The 20,943-nt window shown below is 51.5% G+C and overlaps 6 protein-coding genes across 6 annotated transcripts; 3 read left to right on the top strand and 3 right to left on the bottom strand.

The window, feature by feature from the left end:
• Nucleotides 1–141: 141 nt before the first annotated feature.
• CGCS363_v011255 (uncharacterized protein) lies at nucleotides 142–2,142 on the top strand (the record flags this gene model as incomplete). The annotated part of the gene is made up of 5 exons (XM_036643104.1): nucleotides 142–169; nucleotides 227–585; nucleotides 652–762; nucleotides 811–986; nucleotides 1,038–2,142. 5 exons carry the CDS (start codon nucleotides 142–144, stop codon nucleotides 2,140–2,142), a joined length of 1,779 nt encoding a protein of 592 aa, XP_036491612.1.
• A 1,137-nt stretch (nucleotides 2,143–3,279) lies between these two features.
• nmt1-0 (4-amino-5-hydroxymethyl-2-methylpyrimidine phosphate synthase) lies at nucleotides 3,280–4,473 on the top strand (the record flags this gene model as incomplete). The annotated part of the gene is made up of 4 exons (XM_036643103.1): nucleotides 3,280–3,314; nucleotides 3,364–3,466; nucleotides 3,518–3,586; nucleotides 3,643–4,473. The coding sequence occupies 4 exons, from the start codon at nucleotides 3,280–3,282 to the stop codon at nucleotides 4,471–4,473; spliced, it is 1,038 nt and encodes a 345-aa protein (XP_036491861.1).
• Nucleotides 4,474–6,603: 2,130 nt separating this feature from the next.
• CGCS363_v011253 (uncharacterized protein) lies at nucleotides 6,604–7,046 on the bottom strand (the record flags this gene model as incomplete). Its single annotated transcript, XM_036643102.1, has 3 exons — nucleotides 6,604–6,700; nucleotides 6,805–6,877; nucleotides 6,929–7,046. 3 exons carry the CDS (start codon nucleotides 7,044–7,046, stop codon nucleotides 6,604–6,606), a joined length of 288 nt encoding a protein of 95 aa, XP_036491617.1.
• Nucleotides 7,047–8,448: 1,402 nt separating this feature from the next.
• Nucleotides 8,449–16,263, bottom strand: FUM1-1 (Highly reducing polyketide synthase FUM1; the record flags this gene model as incomplete). The annotated part of the gene is made up of 4 exons (XM_036643101.1): nucleotides 8,449–10,173; nucleotides 10,236–10,310; nucleotides 10,380–14,302; nucleotides 14,385–16,263. 4 exons carry the CDS (start codon nucleotides 16,261–16,263, stop codon nucleotides 8,449–8,451), a joined length of 7,602 nt encoding a protein of 2,533 aa, XP_036491791.1.
• A 1,051-nt stretch (nucleotides 16,264–17,314) lies between these two features.
• On the top strand, nucleotides 17,315–18,289 carry stlA (putative polyketide synthase 1; the record flags this gene model as incomplete). Its single annotated transcript, XM_036643100.1, has 1 exon — nucleotides 17,315–18,289. The coding sequence occupies one exon, from the start codon at nucleotides 17,315–17,317 to the stop codon at nucleotides 18,287–18,289; it is 975 nt and encodes a 324-aa protein (XP_036491615.1).
• Nucleotides 18,290–18,820: 531 nt separating this feature from the next.
• tfdA-0 (Alpha-ketoglutarate-dependent 2,4-dichlorophenoxyacetate dioxygenase) lies at nucleotides 18,821–19,656 on the bottom strand (the record flags this gene model as incomplete). The annotated part of the gene is made up of 2 exons (XM_036643099.1): nucleotides 18,821–19,516; nucleotides 19,612–19,656. 2 exons carry the CDS (start codon nucleotides 19,654–19,656, stop codon nucleotides 18,821–18,823), a joined length of 741 nt encoding a protein of 246 aa, XP_036491616.1.
• Nucleotides 19,657–20,943: the final 1,287 nt, after the last annotated feature.

Raw genomic sequence — 20,943 nt, 5'->3', positions numbered from 1 at the left:
CTCCAGTCTTTAAGGTCTTCTTCCCTTCGTTCATATACCGGCTCATGTTACCCCTCAGGAGGTAGAGCGATACCTCTCCGACTTCGCCCACCACACCACTGGACTTGAAGCTGGCTCGCAAGCCGAGCGTGGTAAGGCAAGATGCCTAACTCACTAAGAAGGGTAAAGAGTAAGTGACTGATCCAACACGAGACTAATGTCAATCACGAGGCTTACCTTTGTCCAGCCGAGGTCTCTTCTCCCACCCAGGATTACAACTACAGCGAGGACGCCGCGATTCTTCGGAAGAAGACAGACGATGGACCGTTCCACGGGCTGCCAGCCAAAAGGCAAACGCGATGGAAAGTCATAGCGAAGGTGCTATCTCGATGGGGCATCACAATGGCGGTGATCGTCTCGATATACGTCGTAATCTGGGTCTACTCAAGCAAGCCCGTCATGAGCCAGACGACGAAGCGACAGTACAATGCCCTCATCACCGGTCTCTCGATTGCCTTGGGTATTGCTGTGGCCAGTAGTTTGAACCATATGGTAGCAGAGTTGAGATGGTGGATCTTGAGTCGGCGATATCGTTCCAAGAGTAAGGTAAGTCTGCGAGTTTGAGAAGTGAGGTATGGTGTAACAAGACAGATTGCTGACGAGAGGTTATAGGTTGAGCGAATCCTTGCCGCGGACAACTTGAAGCACACAATCATGCTGGCGGTTCGGTCGAAGCGTTGGTCCATTCACATGGCGGCCACTGGTTGGCTCATACTGTCAATAGTATGCTCCCTGGTTGGCATTCGTGGTTGCTATCACTGACTCTCCTAGGGTTCTCAAATCGGTCTTGCAGCAATTGGTCTCTGCTACTCAACCGATACCGCAGACAAACAAGCCTTGCTTGTTCCCGGCAATGTTACTATCCCTGACATGACGACAATCGGAACAGAAAAGGTCGTCAAATCAAACAGGCAGGGACTCGGTGCTTTGCAGTACACCGCCAACAGGTTCGTCACCAGAAGTCTATGTCAACCGCGGGAGCTAACCTCATCGCCCAGTTGTGGCACAGTATCTCTGGCATATGACTCGGCAGCCATGGAGAAAGTCCCATCGGCCAGAGCCATCTACGTCGAAAGTGATCCTCTCATGTTCTGCGACGAGAGCCTCTGCAAATATGTCTTCCACGAAACCTCCACCTCATCAATCAAAGACGACGATACGAACCCCATGACCGTGTGCACCAACCGAAGTATCAACGTTACATCATCTTGCACATCCTGGCCGGTCATCAGCGGTGGCAGTGGCAACACCACGAACGTCACCGTTGCTCTCGACAACGGCAACACCTACGATCTTTACATCCCCGTCCCCGGCGGTAGCGATCAGTCGACATTCATGACAAACTCCCAATTTGACTGCGGAACAGGATGCAGCATCGTCTCCGTCTTTGAGGCATCAGCTACTTCGCCATGGTATTACAGCTGCAACGTCTCGGTTCATGAAGTGGCAAACGCCACACTGCCGGAACATTATGTCGGAACCAACCTCACGGAGCTGGCGACGGCAGCCATCGCCCTCCAGGGATATGCTGCCTCGTCACTCGCCAACGACACCAACTTCCAGTACCAGACGTATCCCGCAGAGTCCATCTTTGGAACGCCCATGAACGGCACCAACCAAGTCATGCAGATGATTTTGAACCGCTTCACGATTGGCGTTGTAGCCATTGCCGCGCTGAACAACCCCTCGCTGACCCTGGAGGGTACCATGCCGATGAAAGGCACGAAGCTCAACGTTTCTCACTGGAACATGATCCACATGATTTTGCTCCTGACAGCTGTATTGCAGCTGGCATTAGGTCTTGCGGCGGCTTTGGTAGCGAACCGGGTTGTTGTTCCCGACGGCGGCGCTGTTGAGATGGCGCAAGTCATGAGGTCCATGGCGATCCAAGACAGGAGGGCGAACGAGGAAGCTCTTGAGAAAGGGTTGACCACGGAGGGGGCAAAGGGCAGCAAGTGGATCTACAGAGACACTTTGGTGTCAAAAGACGCAGGCATCTATGACCTGCACATGGAGGAGCAAACGTTCCACGCAAGAAATGAGGCGGGGATGATTGAGATGAACGCTCAACACACAAGCCGAGGATCAACGCCAGTGAAGTAAAGAGCAATAGGAACAACAGTATAAGCAGTGGATTTCCAGCGTAGTTATAGCGAATTATTCAAGAATCAATTAATTGACTTGCACCTTCTTGCAGAACAGATTTCTTTTTTCGAGATCGCGGAGTAACTCTAACTGACATTGCCGCCGATGAGCGGCAATCATCGGCACAAGCCGGCTCCGAGTGGGTCCCGTCGGTTGTCAGCTTCCGATCCCGGAGGTCAGTCGCGGAGTAGCCCGGTCCGCCCCGATCTTTCCGCTGGGAAACAGTCAGATCATGCCGGTCTTTGGTGGATTTCAAGACTCTCTCTGAGGCTTTTTAGCAATCGATTTACTTCGCTCGACGAATCAGCATTCCTCTGATCTCGCGTGCTTGAACCTTCGCTTGATTTTAACGCTAGAGGATTGGTGAGCCACTTTTGTGACACAATCTCATGTCGACCGGCGGCTTAAGTGCTCATCAATTGACGCAGCGGAAGGGCATGATTGATGTCAGAACACTTTAATCATCCCTGCCCGCCCATTTCAAAACCAATAGGCGAGTAGAAGGAGAGCTGTTCCTTCGTATCGGTAGTCTCCGTCAATGACGAACGTCTTCGGTCGGTAAACCGGAACTCAGGCCGAAATGCAGGATTAGCTTCGACCAAATGAGGGGAAACGGGCCCAGCTTCAATTGTTGAGGAAGCTACCCCTCCAACGAGGCATATATGAACTACAAGCCCTCCTTGGATTTCCTCGACCTACTTTGCTCACACTCATTGCTGCAAGCAAACCAAACTGCAAAGACCAACACCAATTATACTTGACCCGGTACGACGCTCGCGTCCGCGTCAGAGAGCCATGGCATCTATCGCAATGGAAACATCTACAGATCGAGGTAAAGTAAGAGAAGAACGCATCCGGGTGTTTGACTCATCTGCCGTGCCACATACTTCCACGCCGGTCTCCCTCGATATCTCGATTCGATCGTAAGGAGCGCCGACATGGAAGGGCACGACAGGGAGTTAATCTGAGAAATACCGGCGAACTTGATCTGGATAATACCAGCGAAAGGACTTGCTTCTTTGGCTTCCCTGCCGCCCTGCACTTGAGAGAATGGGAGTGAACTAACCCGTGCAGCATCACGCTTGATCTGTCAAAATGTCGACTGATAAGATCACCTTCCTCACCAACTGGTAGGAATGCCCGCGTGCATGCTGTGAATGTAAGTTGACATTGGGTCAGGCACGCCACCCCGTACCACGCCCCCCTATACCTGGCTCAGGCCAAGGGATACTTCAAGGATGAGGGCATCAAGGTCGCTCTGCTTGAGCCCAACGACCCTAGCGTACGTTGTTATCGAGGCCTTCGTTCTGGGCTGTCACTAACTTTCATCCAGGATGTCACCGAGATCATCGGCACTGGCAAAGTCGATCTTGGCTTCAAGGCTATGATCCACACGCTCGCTGTAGGTTCCGCACAAGACCCCTGCTCTGGCTCGACAATTCCCTAATCCCTCAACAGGCCAAGGCCCGCAACTTCCCGGTCGTTTCCATTGGCAGTCTCCTCGACGAGCCCTTCACCGGCGTCGTCTACTTGAAGGACTCCGGCATCACCACCGACTTCCGCACCCTCAAGGGCAAGCGCATCGGCTACGTCGGCGAGTTCGGCAAGATCCAGATCGACGAGCTGACCTCGCACTACGGCATGACCCCCGACGACTACACCGCCGTGCGCTGCGGCATGAACGTCTCCAAGGCCATTATCGAGGGCACCATCGACGCCGGCATTGGTCTGGAGAACGTCCAGATGGTCGAGCTTGAGGAGTGGCTCGCTGCCCAGGGCCGGCCCAAGACGGACGTCCAGATGCTCCGCATTGACGAGCTGGCTGAACTTGGATGCTGCTGCTTCTGCACCATCCTCTACATCGGCAACGAGTCCTTCATTGCTGAGAACCCTGAGAAGGTTCGCAAGTTCATGAAGGCTGTCAAGCGGGCCACCGACTACGTCCTCGAGAAGCCCGAGGAGGCTTGGAAGGAGTATGTCGACTTCAAGCCGGTCATGGGCTCGGACCTCAACCGCAAGATCTTCGAGCGCAGCTTCGCGTACTTCTCGCATGACCTGAAGAACGTCCAGCGTGACTGGACTAAGGTTACCAAGTACGGCAAGAGGCTTGGTGTTTTGGATGAGAGCTTCGAGCCCAACTATACCAACGAGTTTCTGGGGTGGGGCCTTGACGCCGACTCGGAGGATCCTACTGGGGACCAGAAGAGAATGGTTGAGCTTCAGAGCGATGTCGCCTGTCGCGGCGGTTTCCGTCGCTTGAAGTTGCAGAGCTCTGCCATCAAGGCTTAGACACATTGCTAAGGTCGTATTGTATGTTTCACGGATTAGTATGTTACGCTCATTCAGAGATAAGAGGTCACTGTAGCCGGGCGGCTTTGGGGAGCCCTCTCCTTTAGATTTTGATGCGTTGGAATAACCCACTCTCTTGCAAATACAAACACCCCTAGCCGAAACTTTACTTTGACTACCGTGCCGTGAGAATAGCCCAACATGGTAAATATTTTCGATATGGAGAAAGCATTGACTGAAGGTTTGGCCCGCTCATTGTGACGACCTGCCCTAACTGTCGGCGATGTCTTCGTCACTGAGAAATTCTTTCACCTCCAGCCCCGCTGTGATATTGTCGTACTTTTCTATCCTAGTAGGTACAATAAACGGACTCAAAGGGCAGCAAGATGGTGGATTTTTGAAGGCTCTGATAGACCTTTCGAGCCCTGTCACGCTGTATCCCGTGTAGGGTCGAGACGGCGTTGGGTGGCTTAATCCATGCTCAGCCATGTTTTTCACCAACAGCCCCAGAAGGGTCGCCGAACACTCGAATTTGCATCCGGACGAGCCGTTTCGAAATCGTTCAGCTTGGTTTTCCAGCATTTTTAAGATTCGTTCAATGATATCTTCGCGACGCTGGTCGATTGCGTCTGCATCGTTAAAGGTTAGTCTAAGGACCTGCTAAAACCCCGAACTTTGTGGAATCCTCACCCGTTATGGACGATCGAATGGGAAGTCGATCCAGAGATGGGAGCAGCCCCTTGGTTTCCCGGATAGCTGTCTTGGTAACATGCTGAAACATGGCCTCGTTCCGGAAAACAAATGATACTAGAAGCCACAGGAGTAAATCTCGATCGCATGTCTTCGGTAGAGGCGATGCTCTAGACAGCATTTCAATCCATATTGTCGAGAGTGGTTCCAGGCTCTCATGGCAGTCATAGTAATCCACGATCGCGGCGACCTTGGCGAGCATTTCGAGATCAACACAACGGGAAATGCCACGGAACTTTCCATGCATAGCTTTCATCACCACGAGAAACGCCTGAGCATCCCATCCAGACGCATCCACATGATGCGGACCGTCCATCTTTCTAGTTGAAGCCTCCTTCCCGGTCCATTTCAACGTTGATGCGAAATAGCGGGAGGCAAGAGCAAGGTGCCGAGACGATAACAGATATTTTATGCTTTCAGCCTTGGACGTCACGTGCACATCGGGCAACCTTCCATTCGGCGAGGTAATGCGTTCTCCTTTCCCTTCAGTCGCTGCTGATGCTCTCTCGTCCCATGGCGCAAACGGAGAAGTCGAAGGATGGAGAGTGAGTAAAACGTCGCCATTGGGGTCAAGCTTGTGGGAGACTCCTTCGATCATGTTGAAAGAAACACCTATGACGCATGAAAATGATAGAAATATGCTCAAATCCGGCGAGGCTTGTGGGCAGCAGGTTCTATTTCATCACAAGGAAATGGACTATTGAATTTCTTGACCCGCTGAACTTTGGACGCAGCTGCGTGCGGGGTGGTCCGCCTCCAGCAGAGGTACCAGCAAATCAGCAAGAAGCTGTCTCACTTTCTCCATCTCATTTAGTTCATGAAATTTGAATCAAATTAGGTTTCAAACTTGTGCGACAGAACGTTTCGGGGTAAGGACGGTATGCCTGGACCACTTTGTGATCACGCCAGGCCCTCGGAGAGGCAAGTGGAATCGGGGACTGCACGCAGGCAGGACGAGGTATCAGGTGCCACAGCAAGCTTAGTCACTTCAATCAAGAGTTTTGCCATTTTGGCGAATAATGAAGAAAAGGTCATATTGAGGGTCTAGATGAGATGGTGCACCCGCTTTGAGAGCATCTTCCACATCACCACGTAGATTATATTGATATGATTCGCATAGTGGTATTGACTGGTTAAATCCAATGAGTGCAATTGGAATTTTCCTGCTGTTTAAATGCGCCTGAAAGTGATATCAAACCCAGGAACAAGCTAAATGACATCACGTATCCAGCTTACACCACGACGCAAGAAGCACTGTCTGCAGGCGGCCAGAAGTGCTAGGGGCCCCTCACAAGCATCCAAGGCCAGGAGAGCACTTATTTAGCAGCCCAGAGTTCCCGTGACAAGATGGTTGTGTGGATTGACGTGTCACTACGCCATTTAGCATCTGACGGAGCTGAGTTTGTCGTTGAAGTTGGTGGGAACGGTGTTCTGCAGGCCACGAGTGGTCCAGGAGCCGCCAGTGCAGCTGCCGTCCCTGAAATAACGCAAACCGTATTAGATTTCAATTGACACACGGTGCTGGGTGTAACTGAAGTAATCTGCCACGTCCAGTTTGAAGAACCGACTGTGATGACTTACTTGTAGAAGGTGCAGGTGGCACTGCCGGTGTCAACAGAGCTGACAGCATCGTTCATGCTTCCAGGGAAGTTGGCTAAGCTTTGTTAGACCTCGTATCATGACAGGACTATAGTCACAAACTTACTGCAGCCGTTGACGTCCATGGTGACACATTTGGTGATGGTCTGGTCCTTGCAAATGCGAATGCTGGCAGCGTTGGTGAGACCCAGAAGGGTGACGGCAATGACGGTGAAAGACTTCATTTTGGTGGGAAAAGGTGAGAAGACTGCAGGTCAAGAAGCTTGAGAAGTATGGCTGTGGAGATGTAGAAAGATGTGATGAGGTGAGAGGCTGATGCTATTGGAGGTCAAGAAAGAAAGACGCGGGAGATCTGAAGGGTTATATAGTTGACCACCCGACCGTGTTGTCATCCTCACGAAAAATCACAACATAGTTATGGGCTCATAGTCTCGATAGGAGTTTTACCTTGTCTGCCTAAAATGAATGTCTTAAGCAATGCGCCTGGCCGGCCAATTTGAGACAACTACTAGGTACCGTCCAGGCAGATCATACAAAAGATCCTTCTCCTCAACGCCATGTTGCACCAACGATGACTATCCGTCCATGGCATACCCAGTGTTCACCGCTAGTAATAGGTGGTTTTGTCGATGCAACTGGTGAGTGAGTGAAATGAACCATGTCACGTCCTAGGCAGACGAGACATCAGTTGCCACCATGAGGCAATCAAGAATGGAACGCCGAGAAGGCTATAAGCCATTGAGGTGTAGTAGGCTAAGGTGGGCCGAGCGGCCGCCATGTGGATACTGAAGCCAGAGTTGCCCGAAGTTGTCACTATCGTGAGCGTCCAATACAGATACGCGAAGAACTCTGGTAAAGTCCCCGCCTTACTAGACAACTCACACGAAGTTACGTTGGTATCAACCTCCATCTAGTTACTCTGAACAGAGGCTGGTTCCATTTTGCTACGCTTGCAATCCTGGAAAGATTAGTCATATTGCCCTCTGGACACAAGCCGAGAAATACTTGTTCGGGAAAGGCTTTGCACTGGTACGACACTCGACAAATGGGCACTTTGCCTTCTATATGCAGAGCTGAAGCCCATCAAGCGCCCATAGGATTTCCCCCACAAGGATGCAAGTCAGATGATAGAAATCCAGCACTTGATTCCACTCTTTCGCCCGATAAAGCTGTCAAATGTTCGGCGATGCCCTGACGTACTGTCTAAAGCTCCGTGATTCAACTTCTACCGGGGCGATTTCGATGATCTGCGGAACCTTGGTCACCTACTGAGGACCCTGGACAGCCTTGCGGCCGCCTCCGGTAGTTGACCAGGGCTTACGCCCTGCTGAAGGATCGACAATTAACTAACTCAAATTGACTGTGTGTAGGTAGGACTTCGCCCGGCAATTATACAGCCCGTTCAGCATGCTGCTTAGCGTATGCCAGGTACTTTCCTGGCGGATATGGTCGCCCTTGACTTCAGTGAACTCCCCGCGAGTTACACAGCATGCCTAGCGGCGGTTAAGGCTTACTCGCAACCCCACAAAAAGCCTTCGTTCTGAGACCAAGTTGATCCCCAAGCCATGTCTATTTACGTACAGGAAGCAAAACTTTGAAATCCTATCCCATGCGGGTGCTTGCGCCTCATGTCTTAGAGTTGTATTTCTGAATCATCCTTTTCTGCACCGCCGTAGCAAGCTGCTCTAGGTTTTTGGACCCGGTAATCTCAAGCGTGGCCAGATCTACGCCCATCCATTGCCTGATCCAGGCTCGCACTTCTATTCCTACTAGGGAATCTAGACCGAGGTCCGTTAATGGAGCCTGGAAGTCGAGGTCGGTGTCTTGCCTAAGCTGGAATTTGCACAGCGTTTTCCCAATATGCGTTGCTAGAAATTCTGTGGTCTCTCCTGATTGAAGCGAAACGATGTTAGAGCTTAGCTCTCGGATGGCGTGGCTGAGCTCGTCATTCGTCATACTGTCTGAGCCTGAAGGAATATTGCTGTCATCCGAGTCCAGGTTGCGAAGGGCAAGCATTCGTCGATCTCTCTTCCACGGGACACGGCACGATTTCGATGTAAGCGGCATGGTAGACCGCATTCCCATGGCCAATAAAGATGGTTGTACATGGCACGAGGCAGCTGAAGCGCCGTTGCCCGTCGGAGGTTCCATCAGCATCCGCTCAATGCAGTTCAGGAGCTCGACCTCGGTGTTGAACCATTGACCTGTTGCCTTGGCCAAGTCAGCTGCCTCAGGTCGGTCAGCCACGTAGCCGACGTCGCTGATAAAGCCCACATTTAGAACACTTGCAGCTAGCCCCAGATTTCGCCTGTAACCAGCGAAGGATTCCATGTAGGAATTCCCAGCATGATAGTTGGCCTGTCCCCACCATCCACCTGTAGCTGCTGTGGAGCTGAACAAGAAGAAGAACTCAAGCGGAACGTCAGGCTGCCGCTCCAGCAAGGCCTCATGGATGTTCCTAGTTCCGTCAATCTTCGGCTGCGATGCCGCAAGCCACTCAGACCAACTCATACTGAGAAAGCTAGCGTCCCGAAGAGCCATAGCAGCGTGAAGAACCCCTCCGATTGGCGTTTTGGCGGTTTCGATTGCTCGAACAACGTCGTCATACTTGGCGACGTTGCCCGAAACAAATGTGGCATTACAACCCAGACATGCCAGCTCTTTGGCTAAAGAGGCATGTTCCGGCAGACGACCTGCAGAACGAGACAGGAAAATGATCTCCTTGGCCCCCTTTTCCACAAGCCAGGAGGAAATGACGGTACCCAAAGATCCCAGGCCACCAGTAAAGAGATATGACCGATCATGCCGTAGTTCGATCGTCTTGTGGATGGGCTCGGTGGGAAGCAGCTGATATTCAGCTTCTTCTGGCAATGCTACAACGATCTTGCCTATGTGCTGGCTCTGTTGCATTTGTCGGAAGGGCTGGGAAATTTCTGCGGCTGAACGAGTAGAGGTGATGTATGGTTCAATGTGGCCCTGCGTCCATAGATCTATGACTCGCTCCAGCATATCCCCAACGAGTCGGGGCTTGCGGGCCCAGAGATGTGCCAGATCGATACCACAGAAGGTTCGGTTAGATTCAAATTGGTCCATGGCCAGCTTCGCATGTCCAAGGAAGTCCCGGCGGCCGAGCTCGACGAAGGTACCAAACTCAGCCACGCACTGCCAAGAAGCGTGCAGCAGCTCTCCTGATGGTTGGTTGAGGACCAAGTCGACCCCCAATCCCTTTGTGGCTGCCCTGATGCCCGGCAGGAATGATGAGTCGCGGGAGTTGAAAATCTTGCCTGGGGGAATTCCGAGTTTCTCGATGAGAAAGTCTCTCTTACTTTGACTGCCGACAGTACAGTAAATCTGTTGAGATACTCGTCAGTATTGGTTGAACAATGAAGCCTTATATTAATCGTTCAACTCACGTCAGCTTCTAGCATCTGAGCGAGCTGGAGTGCCGCCAAGCCCACACCTCCCGTAGCCGAGTGGATCAAGATACTCTTTGCGCACGCATACCGTTAGTTACGGTTGAGATTGAGGTTTGTATGGAGTTGAGGTGTTTCACATACCATTCCTTTGATTGCTTTACCTTGGGTGAATAGCGCATGAAAAGCAGTGCAGTATGCAACAGGAATCACGGCAGCGTCTTCGAAACTCATCTGGTCCGGTATCCTGCAGCATAGCTGCTGGGACGTCACTTTGATGTTTGTGAATGACCCGCTAGATATGGCCATGACGCGATCTCCCACCTTGACCCTGTCTACATCGGGGCCGACTTCCAAGACAATGCCGGCACATTCTAGACCAAGTCCATCCTGAATAGCCGCTGTATCGGTGATAATACTTTGAGCAATGAGAACGTCCTTGTAGTTCATGCCGACGGCCTTCACTTTGATCTTGACTTCATCCTTGTTGAGCGCTGGAGTTATCATTGGCTTCCAGTACAGTGTGTCAGTGAGTCCCGGCTTGCGCTGGGAGAGCTTTCGCACACCCATGCTTTCTGGAAGCACTTGAGACTCAGCTGTCAGGTTAATATGATGATAACGGCTGATCAGAATTTTGTCGTCCATGTACAGCCATTCATACTCGGGGTTGCTCTCCGGGTCATTCTTGACGCGCTTCCCGAACTGGCTGTATACCTTCGGGAAAACATGAGCGATGGCCGCCGGGGAGAAACTTTCGAGTTCAAGAGTGGCCAAATCAAGCCCTAGCTCTGTCCGCAGAACGCGAGATAAGCCAAAAAGCGGAGCGTACTCTGATTGAATCTTCTCGCCGACCTGACATTGGCCAGTAAGCCATAAAATACCACAGTCACTGTCGTGGGCATTCTTGACGAATCGCTGAAAGTGTGCAAATCTTTCCTCTGTCAGACCGGCGAAAAAGGGAGAAAGGACATCGAGTACGGATATGACGTCTTGTTCTGGGTTTAGAATCGCTTCCGAATCCTCCAAGGTGTATTCATCGACTTCGTATGAAGCCCGCCGCAGAGCCTCAAAAAGCTGCTTAGTATCTTGTCCCTTGTACTTTAGAAGTGTAACTCGTGTCGACGAGGGCATAGGTTGTGACGGCCGGCAAATGATGTTGTTGTTCGTGTAACCGTCGAAACTGTTTGAAATATCACCGAATCCGGAGTCCGACAGCTCCTTCTTCCATCTCTCAAAGCTGACATGGGGCGTGGAAACGCGACCGTCGGCTTCGCCAAGCCACCAGCCTGGGATGACGCCAAAACAATGGTTGATCCAGGGCGTGATCGGAAATATCTCTTGCAGTAGAAACCGTCCTTCAGGGTGTATCAACTTCCTTATGTTACTGAGCGACTCGTGAAGGTTTGGTGTGGCATGTATGACGTTCCATGCAATAATGAGGTCGTATGACTCGGCCTGGAATCCCTGCTCCAAGGGGTCTTTGCTGATGTCAAGGATGGCGAATTCAATTCCCCCGTATTCTTCGAACCTCTTCTTTGCATCTGCAAAAAAGCCGCTGGATATATCAGTGTAGGTGTAGGACTGATAGATCCTCTGGCCGTGACTCGATGTCAAGCTCCGGAGCGTGCTAGCCGTCGCACCTCCAGTTCCGGCCCCGATCTCCAGCACTCGAAGGTTTGGCTTCTTATGCCCAATCAGTGATAATAGCCTTGACGAGTCAGTGTCTAGAAGAAGGCAGTTGTAGACGTTTTGAAGTACGCCATCCGCCAGAAGAAGCTCAAGCTCGCTGACATCGCCATTGAAGATTCCTTCGCAGGAAGAGCTGATACGATGAATAGCTGCTGCAGGAGCATGGACCTCGCTTTTTTCAAGGTCTTTGAACAGCGATGAAAGCAGGACATCTCGATCTTTCGACGCCAAACTGACGAGATACTCAGCGTCTGGAACTCCAGGGCATTTGAGAGAGCCAGAACCAAGTCCAGTGACGGTGTCTTCAAGCCATTTCCGGTATCTGCTTAGGTGTTCACGTGTAGGGTGCGCAATGTGGCGTATGCTGTCGAGTGTTCGGGTGAGGGAAAGTATGTTGAACCGGTCGAGCAGCCGATACAGCTCCGCCTTTGAGGCGTCTATCGCAGATCGGATCAGAGAAGAGGGATCAATGAACTCAATATCTTCCCTCCATTCAAGCTCTGCAGCTCCGTGTGGATTAGAAACCTCATTCGCGTCGTCAGAGCCGCTGATTCTCGATAGCTGCCACCCTTTGGAGCTCACGACTACGCTACCGCCGTCGAGAGCAGCGTCAACGCTACCCAGAAACGATCCAGGCCTCTGTTCCGTGACATTTGCGTAAAATTCCAGCTCCTGGGCTCCTACTAGTGGCGCTGTAAAGGCGAACTCATCGACGTAAGCAACGAGTGCTAGCGAGTTGCAATTTCTCGTGAGACCACGGGCGACGGCCACGTATAAGCTTTGAACAAGACGGTCCAACGCCCCTGGATGTATAGAATAGTACTTTTCCTCTTCCGGTAGTAGGTCAAGCGTCAAAGTCCCCTTGATCTGCGGTTTTGTGGGATCGGCTGCGATGTCCATGCCGCTGAAGCGTGGACCATACTCCAGGCCTAGGGACCTAAACTTGCGATACCACGAGGCGGAGGAGCACACCCTCGAGAAGACGCTGCTAAAATCTTTGGCATCACACTGTCCCAGGCTAATATTCGACAATTCACAGTCACCTCGGACCTTTCCATACGCGTGCTTCACCCAGCCTCCGTCCTGGTAGCTGGAAATGGTGAAGTCGTACCAATCCGAGTCAATTGAGTCGGTCAGGCGTATTTGGTTGAGTTGAGTAATGATTTCCATCTGACTTTCGTACGTCATGGGTAGAGCCGCACTGAAGTGAACTTGTTTGCATATAAAGTTTGTTTTTCCTGTGAGCTGTCGAGCAGCCTCACCAGCCATACACAGATAGGAGACGCCTGGAAGGATGATGGCCCCTTCAACTTCATGCTCCGCGATCCAGGGCACATCCTCTAGACGTAGCAAATTTCGCCAAGCTGGGCTTGTGTTTGTGCTTTGCAACACCCTGCTGCCAAGGAGTTCATGATGCCGAAACTGGCGTAGACGATACTCTTCAGATAGCCTAGACTCATGCCATAGTGGCCCTTCGTAGTGCCAAGGATACGACGGGAGGTCTGTCAGAATGTCTCCTTCCTCGAACACGCCATCCAAGGCCACCGGATGATTACGTAGCCACAGCTCGCCCACAGCACGGAGGATTTCTTGGTGAGCGTCCTGGCCGCGAATGAGGGTGGCGATATACTCGGCGTTGATTTTCTCAGCCCCTAAGATCTGTCGAATAGGACCTGCAAGAGCAGAATGTGGACCGATCTCTAGGAAAGCCTTCTCGGAATTAAGGGTGTGCAATGCTTTGCTCACAGCTCCACTGAAGAGAACCGGTGATACCAAGTTCTGTACCCAGTAATCGGGGCCAAGTTCAGTCCCCTTGCATATGAGCTGGTTCGTGACACTAGAGAAAAAGGGCGTCTTTGGGTCACGAGGCTGCACGTGTGGTCGAAGCAGGTCGACATATTGCGAAGCAACTGCTTGCATGTGATGGGAGTGATATGCCCTATCCACCTGCAGAGCTCTGGCAAGCACGTCCGGATGTGCCTTCTTTATCTCCTTGACTACCACATCGATAGAAGTCTTGTCTCCGGTTAGTGTGACGCTGTTTGGGCTGTTTTCGCATCCGACCAACACGCCGGGCCGAAGGTATGGCGTGACCTGCGCTTTCCCCATCCCGATGGCAGCCATACCACCAATTGAGTTCTCTACGGCCCCCCATACCTTGCCACGATAGTAGGCAATGATGATGGCTTCGCGTTGAGTAATTGCCCCACAGGCGTACGCCGCTGCGATTTCTCCTGACGAGTGGCCCAGCACCGCTGCTGGCTTGATGTTGTATGTCTTTAAGAGGTCTACAAGACACAACTGAAGAGCTGCGCAGCAAACCTGCGAGACTTGCCCGTTGTTGATTCTGGAAGTTCCTTTCGGTGCCAACATCTCGTCTGTGTTTTGAGGTCATGTCAGCTTGGCTGATGACTTAGACCACACCGGCCTTCTGACTGTGAGGCTGAGGTTTTGACATACCTATTAAATTCCATGTCGGACTGTCTGGTAACTGTTGCAACAGACTGTCCATCGCTTCCAATGAAAGTTTGAACGATGGAATGTTCTCCACGAGGGACTTCCCCATCTGTGCCCACTGCGCGCCCTGTCCCGTGAACACGAAAACCAAGTGAGCAGGGTCGTAAAAACCATGTCGAGGCGGCCTGAGTGTTGGGAAGTCATCAATACCATTCGACACGCAGCAAGCGCGGTAGCTTAGCAACTCCCGTTTCTTTGCTAAGGTATACGCTACGTCGCTCAATCGGTCTGGGTGGGCTAAGTTATAAGCCTGATGGCGCTTCACCATCTTTTCAAGCGCCTGGGGATGCTTGGCGGAGAACAGAAGTAGCTTGGGGGACTCTAAACCAATTGGCAGCGGTTTTGTTGTTTTCGTCCTTCTTCTGTCATCTTTAATCCCGACGTGGTCGACTGAGGCCAGGAGGGCGTAAGCGTTGGAGCCACCAACACCGTACGACCCGACGCCGACGACTCTGTCTTTCCCCTGGGGCCAAGGAATGGCTTGTGTAGGAACCTTTAGTTGGTAGCGATCGAACGGGATCTTGGGGTTGGGAGATTTGAAGTTGGCATTTGGCGGTATCATATCGTTTTGAAGAGCAAGCGTCATCTTCAAGACACTGGCAAGGCCAGCGGCACCTTCAACGTGTCCAATATTGGTCTTCACAGAGCCAATGTAGATGCCGCCATGATCTCCGAAGACGCGTCCCACAGCCTCGCATTCGAGAGGGTCACCAACTGGGGTCCCTGTCCCATGACACTCCATCATCGCCGTCCTGGAATAGTCCTTGATGCCAGCGACCTCGTGTGCTCTCCGGATCAAGTCTTCCTGGGCATCTGGATTCGGTGCTGTCATCGTGGAAGACTTGCCACTAGAGTTGCTGGCTGTGGAAAGAACCACTGAGCAGATTGGGTCCCCGTCTCGAACCGCGTCGCTGAGCCTCTTGACGTAAATAGCGACGACAGCCTCTCCACGTACAAAGCCGTCTGCCTCAGCATCGAACGTCTTGCATGTACCTGAAGGAGATAGAACGTTATGATCGTTCATCGTGGCTGTGAGAGTGGGCGAGTATATGATGCTAGTGCCGGCTACAACCGCTGCTTCGCAATCGCCATGTATCAGAGCATAGCAGGCTTGGTGTAAGCCCAGCAGTGAGGAGCTGCAAGCTGTTCGAACAGTAACGCTCGGACCCATGAAGCCGAACTCGTAGTGAATTCGATCTGCCGGCATAAAGTCGAAGCCATTGAGTAAGTTGTAGGGATGAACGGTTTGTGGGTCGGCGGCGTCCAGCTCAGCCCGGTCGCCGCCAAAGCTGCCAACCCAAACACCAATCTTCCTTCCTCGGAGCTCAGAGGGCTTTTGACCTGCTCTCTGAAGTGTTTCGTAGACGACTTCCAGACTTAAACGTTGCTGAGGATCCAATATCTCGAGCTCTTTCTTGGTCATTGACCAAAAGGAAGCATCGGCGTTCTTGATATTGATGCTTCCGTCCAGAAAGTAGCCATGATCACTAGGAACATGCCTCTTTTTGCCTGGCGCATGCCATGTCTCAGCATTATAGCGGTCTTTGGGCACCGGACATCGCCCGTCGCGCTTGTTCACGAGCATATCCCAAAAGGCATCTGGATCGTTCACACCTCCAGGAAGCCTCATTCCCATACCGCAAATTGCCACCGGCTCGAAAGCGGCCGTGTTGCTATCTCCAGAGGTACCTCCATGAGTGCTGCAACCGCTGTCTGTTGTGTCGTTGCCATCTACACCATTTACAGCAACCCCACTGTCGCGGCTGCCGCTGCGACCTGGAATCAACTCTTCGCCGTAATACGTTGACAGATTTGACAACATTTTGTCTTGATTAAGCTGTTCTTGGTGAATGTTATGATTTGCGAAACAAGGTCTGTGAATTCATTCGGCGGTACTTGGCTGTGATGGCCTATCTCTTACTCAGTCGCAGTAATAAGCATACCAAATCCAAGATGTGAAGTGGAGCGGATTGATTTACCGCGGTGACATTCCCGATGGCCATGACTCTGTTCTCGGAAAAAGAAGGCCAGATGTGGGTCGAGAAAGCCGACGGGATGTGCAATGCTAGAGCGAAGCAGTCGCTCCCGTCGGCTTCAAATACTTTAGGCCCAGTGTTTCAGGATTCTTTCCTTTACGGGACAGTACCTTCCAAATCCCGACCCTCCTGTGGCCGTGCCGGGCCCCGGAACCTGCCAAAATATCACCCCTGCTGGATCCTCATGTCAACGTCCTCGGAGTTTTCAAAGGGGCTTGAAACTCGGGGGTTTTGACGAGGGCCGACATTTGGAAATAATGTCAGTAAGTGGCCGTGGAGCAAGTTGTTTGATTTTCTTATGTTTCTAGATTACTCATCTATCGCTCCCTGCATCCTTGTTTGATTAACACAATTAGCCTTTGTGTTCCGTGCTTGACCGCACATGCGGTTATTTGCATATTTCATCTTTACACCAGTCAAGTATTGTCTGTTCAGCCATCTAAGAGTGAACGTGTCGCTTTGCCTTCTGTTGTATGATTCCCGGTGCAACCAAAGTCTGAATGAATTATCATGACTAGAATTACTCTGAACAACCAGACGCAAAATGGCTACCCGCGCAATGGCGGGCATGGCAAGGAATTGTCTCATTCACCGGTCACTGGTCTTTGGATCACTGGCATCGGTTCGCAGTATCCTCCGTATTTGATCCCACCGGAGACATTCGTCAATTGGGCAAAGAAATTTCATGACATCGAAAAACCGGTGTCAGTGCACCTGTCTTCCTCTTTTTTTCTTTTTTCTTTCAATTCTGAGGGCTAACAATTGGGGTGTTGAAATAGGCTCGCTAGACTCCTGAAGCTCACAATGAGCAGCGGAATTGAAACACGAGCATCGACAATGGACTTCGAAACCGGCTTTGGCTGTCAACCTGAGGTCCCAACCATTGAGGAACTAGATACGCGGTTCCGCAAGGTTGGAGTTGATCTAACAGTTCAGGCCTGCCGAAAGGCTTTGCGGGACTGGGGTGGTGACCCAGACGAGATCACGCATGTTATAGGAGTCACTGTAGGGTCTCTGAGCCTTCCCGGTTACGACTATCTGGTGGCACGCAGACTTGGTCTGGGCTATCATGTCGAGAACATGTTTCTGAACGGTGTCGGTTGTGCTGGCAGCGTCGCCCTGATGCGCGTAGCTGCCAACATTGCCATGGCTGCGACGTCTCGGAAGAGGCCTGCCCGTATCCTCTGCTTTGCTTCGGAGGTCTGCACTATGTATTTGAGACACCAATACGCAGAGGCTGAGGTGGCTACCGACATCGAAAACATGGATATCGCGGGTGCCATCTTCGGCGATGCGGCATCCGCCTTTGTGTTGTGTAACGATGATGGGTTGGATGACCTCGCTCAGGGCAAGTTTCAATTACTTGAGTGGGAGCGCATGACTGTCCCAGAAACGATACACCATATGGGTGCCATGGTGAAGCCGACTGGCTTCACCAGCATTATCTCCAAGCAAGTTCCGGATATCGCCAAGCAGTCAGTCCGTCCTCTATGGGATAAGCTTCTCCCATCATACCGCGAGAAGGTCGGTCGTCCTGAACTCGAAATTTCCGACTTCGACTGGGCCCTTCATCCTGGAGGAGAATCGGTCATCAACAACGTCAAGGACAGCATGGCTTTGGATGACCATCAAATCAGGGCAACGCGACACATTTACAGAACCAGGGGGAATACTGGGAGCCCCACGGCAATCTGCGTGCTCGATCAGCTTAGGAATATGGGTGTAGGGAGCGAGCACGTGGTGGCGGTCAGTTTCGGGCCTGGTCTAGCCAGCGAGATGGCCTTTTTGAGACGCTGTGAAATCGATCAGTGAGGGCGCTGGAGTCATGGGAGACGTTGAAATTCGTTGCTTCAGGCCATTATCAGGCAATAGACTCATTTATCTCGTCCTAATACTGGTGTTCAGTAGCTACTCCAGACCAACTTCATCATCGCTGTCATTTCTCGCTGAGATTCTTCCACTTCCTGTGGCATACTATACTTACGTTTCGTTTTTGACTTCAGAATCAAGATTTGTTGGGGAGCAGATGCACTACGTATTCTACTAATGAGTGACCATTGGTACACAGTACGCTTCGCTGTTGATTGCGGGCCCTGAAAGATCCAACACCTTATCTATGGCCACTTGCACCGTCTGTGACATATTCTGTGGCTCTACTACGAACGGAATACCCTGGCTACCTCACCAGCCAGAGATGTCAGGTATCCAGCACAGTTGCGCGTCTCAAGTCCCTTCTGAACCGTCCAGCATAGCTTCCCGGACCAGCCTTGTGCAATACTGTCCTGTAAAGGAGTACGTGTCAGGACCTTGAGGCTCGCATTGTTACTGGTAGGTATCGTCGACTCACCTATTGTCCCATATGACCAAGTCACCTGGATCATGCCATTCCACGTGTAATTGGTATTTGGCTTGGGTTGCGTGTTTGAGTAGCTTTTTTTGGAGGTCTGCCATCTCTTCGTCCTCCTCGGGTGCGCATTCAATATGGTGCATGTACAGCCCAACATAGAGATTCATCCTATTGGATGGCTGGTGCAACTCTACAAGTTGGTGCCTGGCCATAGGATAGGCTGAAGGGTCTAGGTCTTTGAACAAGTCGGGGTTACTGATTTTCTGTGCATGCTGCCATGAGTGAACACCACGATAGTTCTTGGATAACAGTCTTTCCTTGAGGCCGGATTCGACATCGTCCAACTCGTCGAAGGCAGTCCTAGTATCAGCAAAGATAGTGTCGCCTCCGTATCCCGGCGGTGGGATTTCGTGCGCTCTGAGAAGACTCCACGAAGCTCGCTGTTGACTGTATGCAAGGTCTGGATGAAATAAGGATGCGAGTCTACCAATTTGGGTCTTGGGACCTTCGGTTGGGACAGGCTCTCCTGTGTCCGGGTCGATGTTGCTCAAATCGGCGAGCTCATCAGTCTCGAGCCGTGTTTTCGTATTGCCCAGCACCCTTTTCATGCTAAAGAGCGGTCCAAAACGGCGAGCGAGCTCGACATGGCTGGTATCATCAAGACCAGTGCTACGAAAAACGATCACGCCGTACTGCGATAGGTTAGTCACCAAGTACGCAGTATATCAAACTACACGTCGCATCGTCCCGACTTTGCACACTATTGTAGTCAGATTGATGGCCTCACCTTTGCTGATAATGCGACAATATTCTCGAAGACGTCGTCTGACATAGGCGTTGACAAGTTGACCCCCGAAATTTCGGCACCAAAATAAGGATGTAGCTCTGTTATTTTAATTTGGGACTTTGATTTCTCCATACCATCGGCGAGGCTTCCCATAGTCGACTACTTTGGAACTCTGTTAAAAGGTACGTGAGCAGGCCTTGCTTCGATGAAGACGCGCTGGAAGAAGAACGTTTCTGTTGCCACATACACAGTATGAATGTAAGAACCTGCTACACAGACCGCAGCACCCAACGCTCAATTGGAAATGAAGACTGATGAGGTGCTCTTCCGCTGTCCAGACTCGGCGATAGAATGTATTGGTACCTGGAAGTATGACTAGCCGAGTTCAAGCGATTTAGTCTTGGCCGAGTAAGTCACGGCCAGCAGCAGAGATGGGTGGAAACTCAGGCTGATGGTTTTCTCTCGAGATCCTAGCTGTACAGACGCCTTGAAGGCCTCCCCAACCTACTAAAAAAAGGCCGCTCTACACCTAACACAACACTTGATGAGAGTATCCTGCTTCCTGTCGTCTGATTGTCAGCCAAGAGCCGAGATGGGGCAGTTCGGAGGTTTCTCCAGCCTAACTCGCTATAACTTGCAATCATTCGTTTCATAGTGAGCAGAATAAAACGGAGGGTAGTTAAACATTTCTCCCGATTAATCGAGGTCCTCGCCTAGTTAGGAAGCGTGAGCTCCCTCCACTACCTAAGCTGTAGTTGATTCAAAGTGTGCTTCGACCCGCTTACACCTGAGTCGCTACAAGTAGTGTGCCGCCGACAGATGATTCATCATTGGTGGGTACCCATCCCCGAGAGGAAATAATTCCCCGGAACAGGGGAACCGTGGTTTGGAAACGTGGTCTACAGGGATGCAATTGACGCACCATTGACTCTAGTCATGAACAGGACCGGCGGAAGTGTCCCAATCCATCGGAGTGAATACTTCCATCCTTGAAACGTATCGGAGTGAACCGATCGGTTGGGAGCCATAGTATAAAGTTGCAGTGGCTCATCTCAGCATCACATTATCGAAAGTGTGCCACGAAGATTAGTGGTCCAACGGCGGGCGTCTTTTGCCGCTTTGATTCACTCAGCTAAAAGCAAAGAAAATTACTTCCCGTTCAATTTCATCATTTCGTTGAAGCAAAGATGCATATTGGGAAAGTTGCCTTATTAGGACACCTCATCTTCGAGTCAGCGGCGTCCGCATCGTTCTTCTGCCAGCCACACAAGCAACTACAAGATCCTGACGCTAGCGAAGAGGCGGTCTTAGTGTGCCATAACTACGCTGGCA

This window comes from Colletotrichum siamense (assembly GCF_013390195.1).
Source record: "Colletotrichum siamense strain Cg363 chromosome Unknown KSG_Cg363_contig07, whole genome shotgun sequence".
NCBI classification, from domain to species: domain Eukaryota; kingdom Fungi; phylum Ascomycota; class Sordariomycetes; order Glomerellales; family Glomerellaceae; genus Colletotrichum; species Colletotrichum siamense.
Note: the sequence above shows the minus strand (reverse complement) of the source record. Positions and strands in the feature narration are given on the sequence as shown.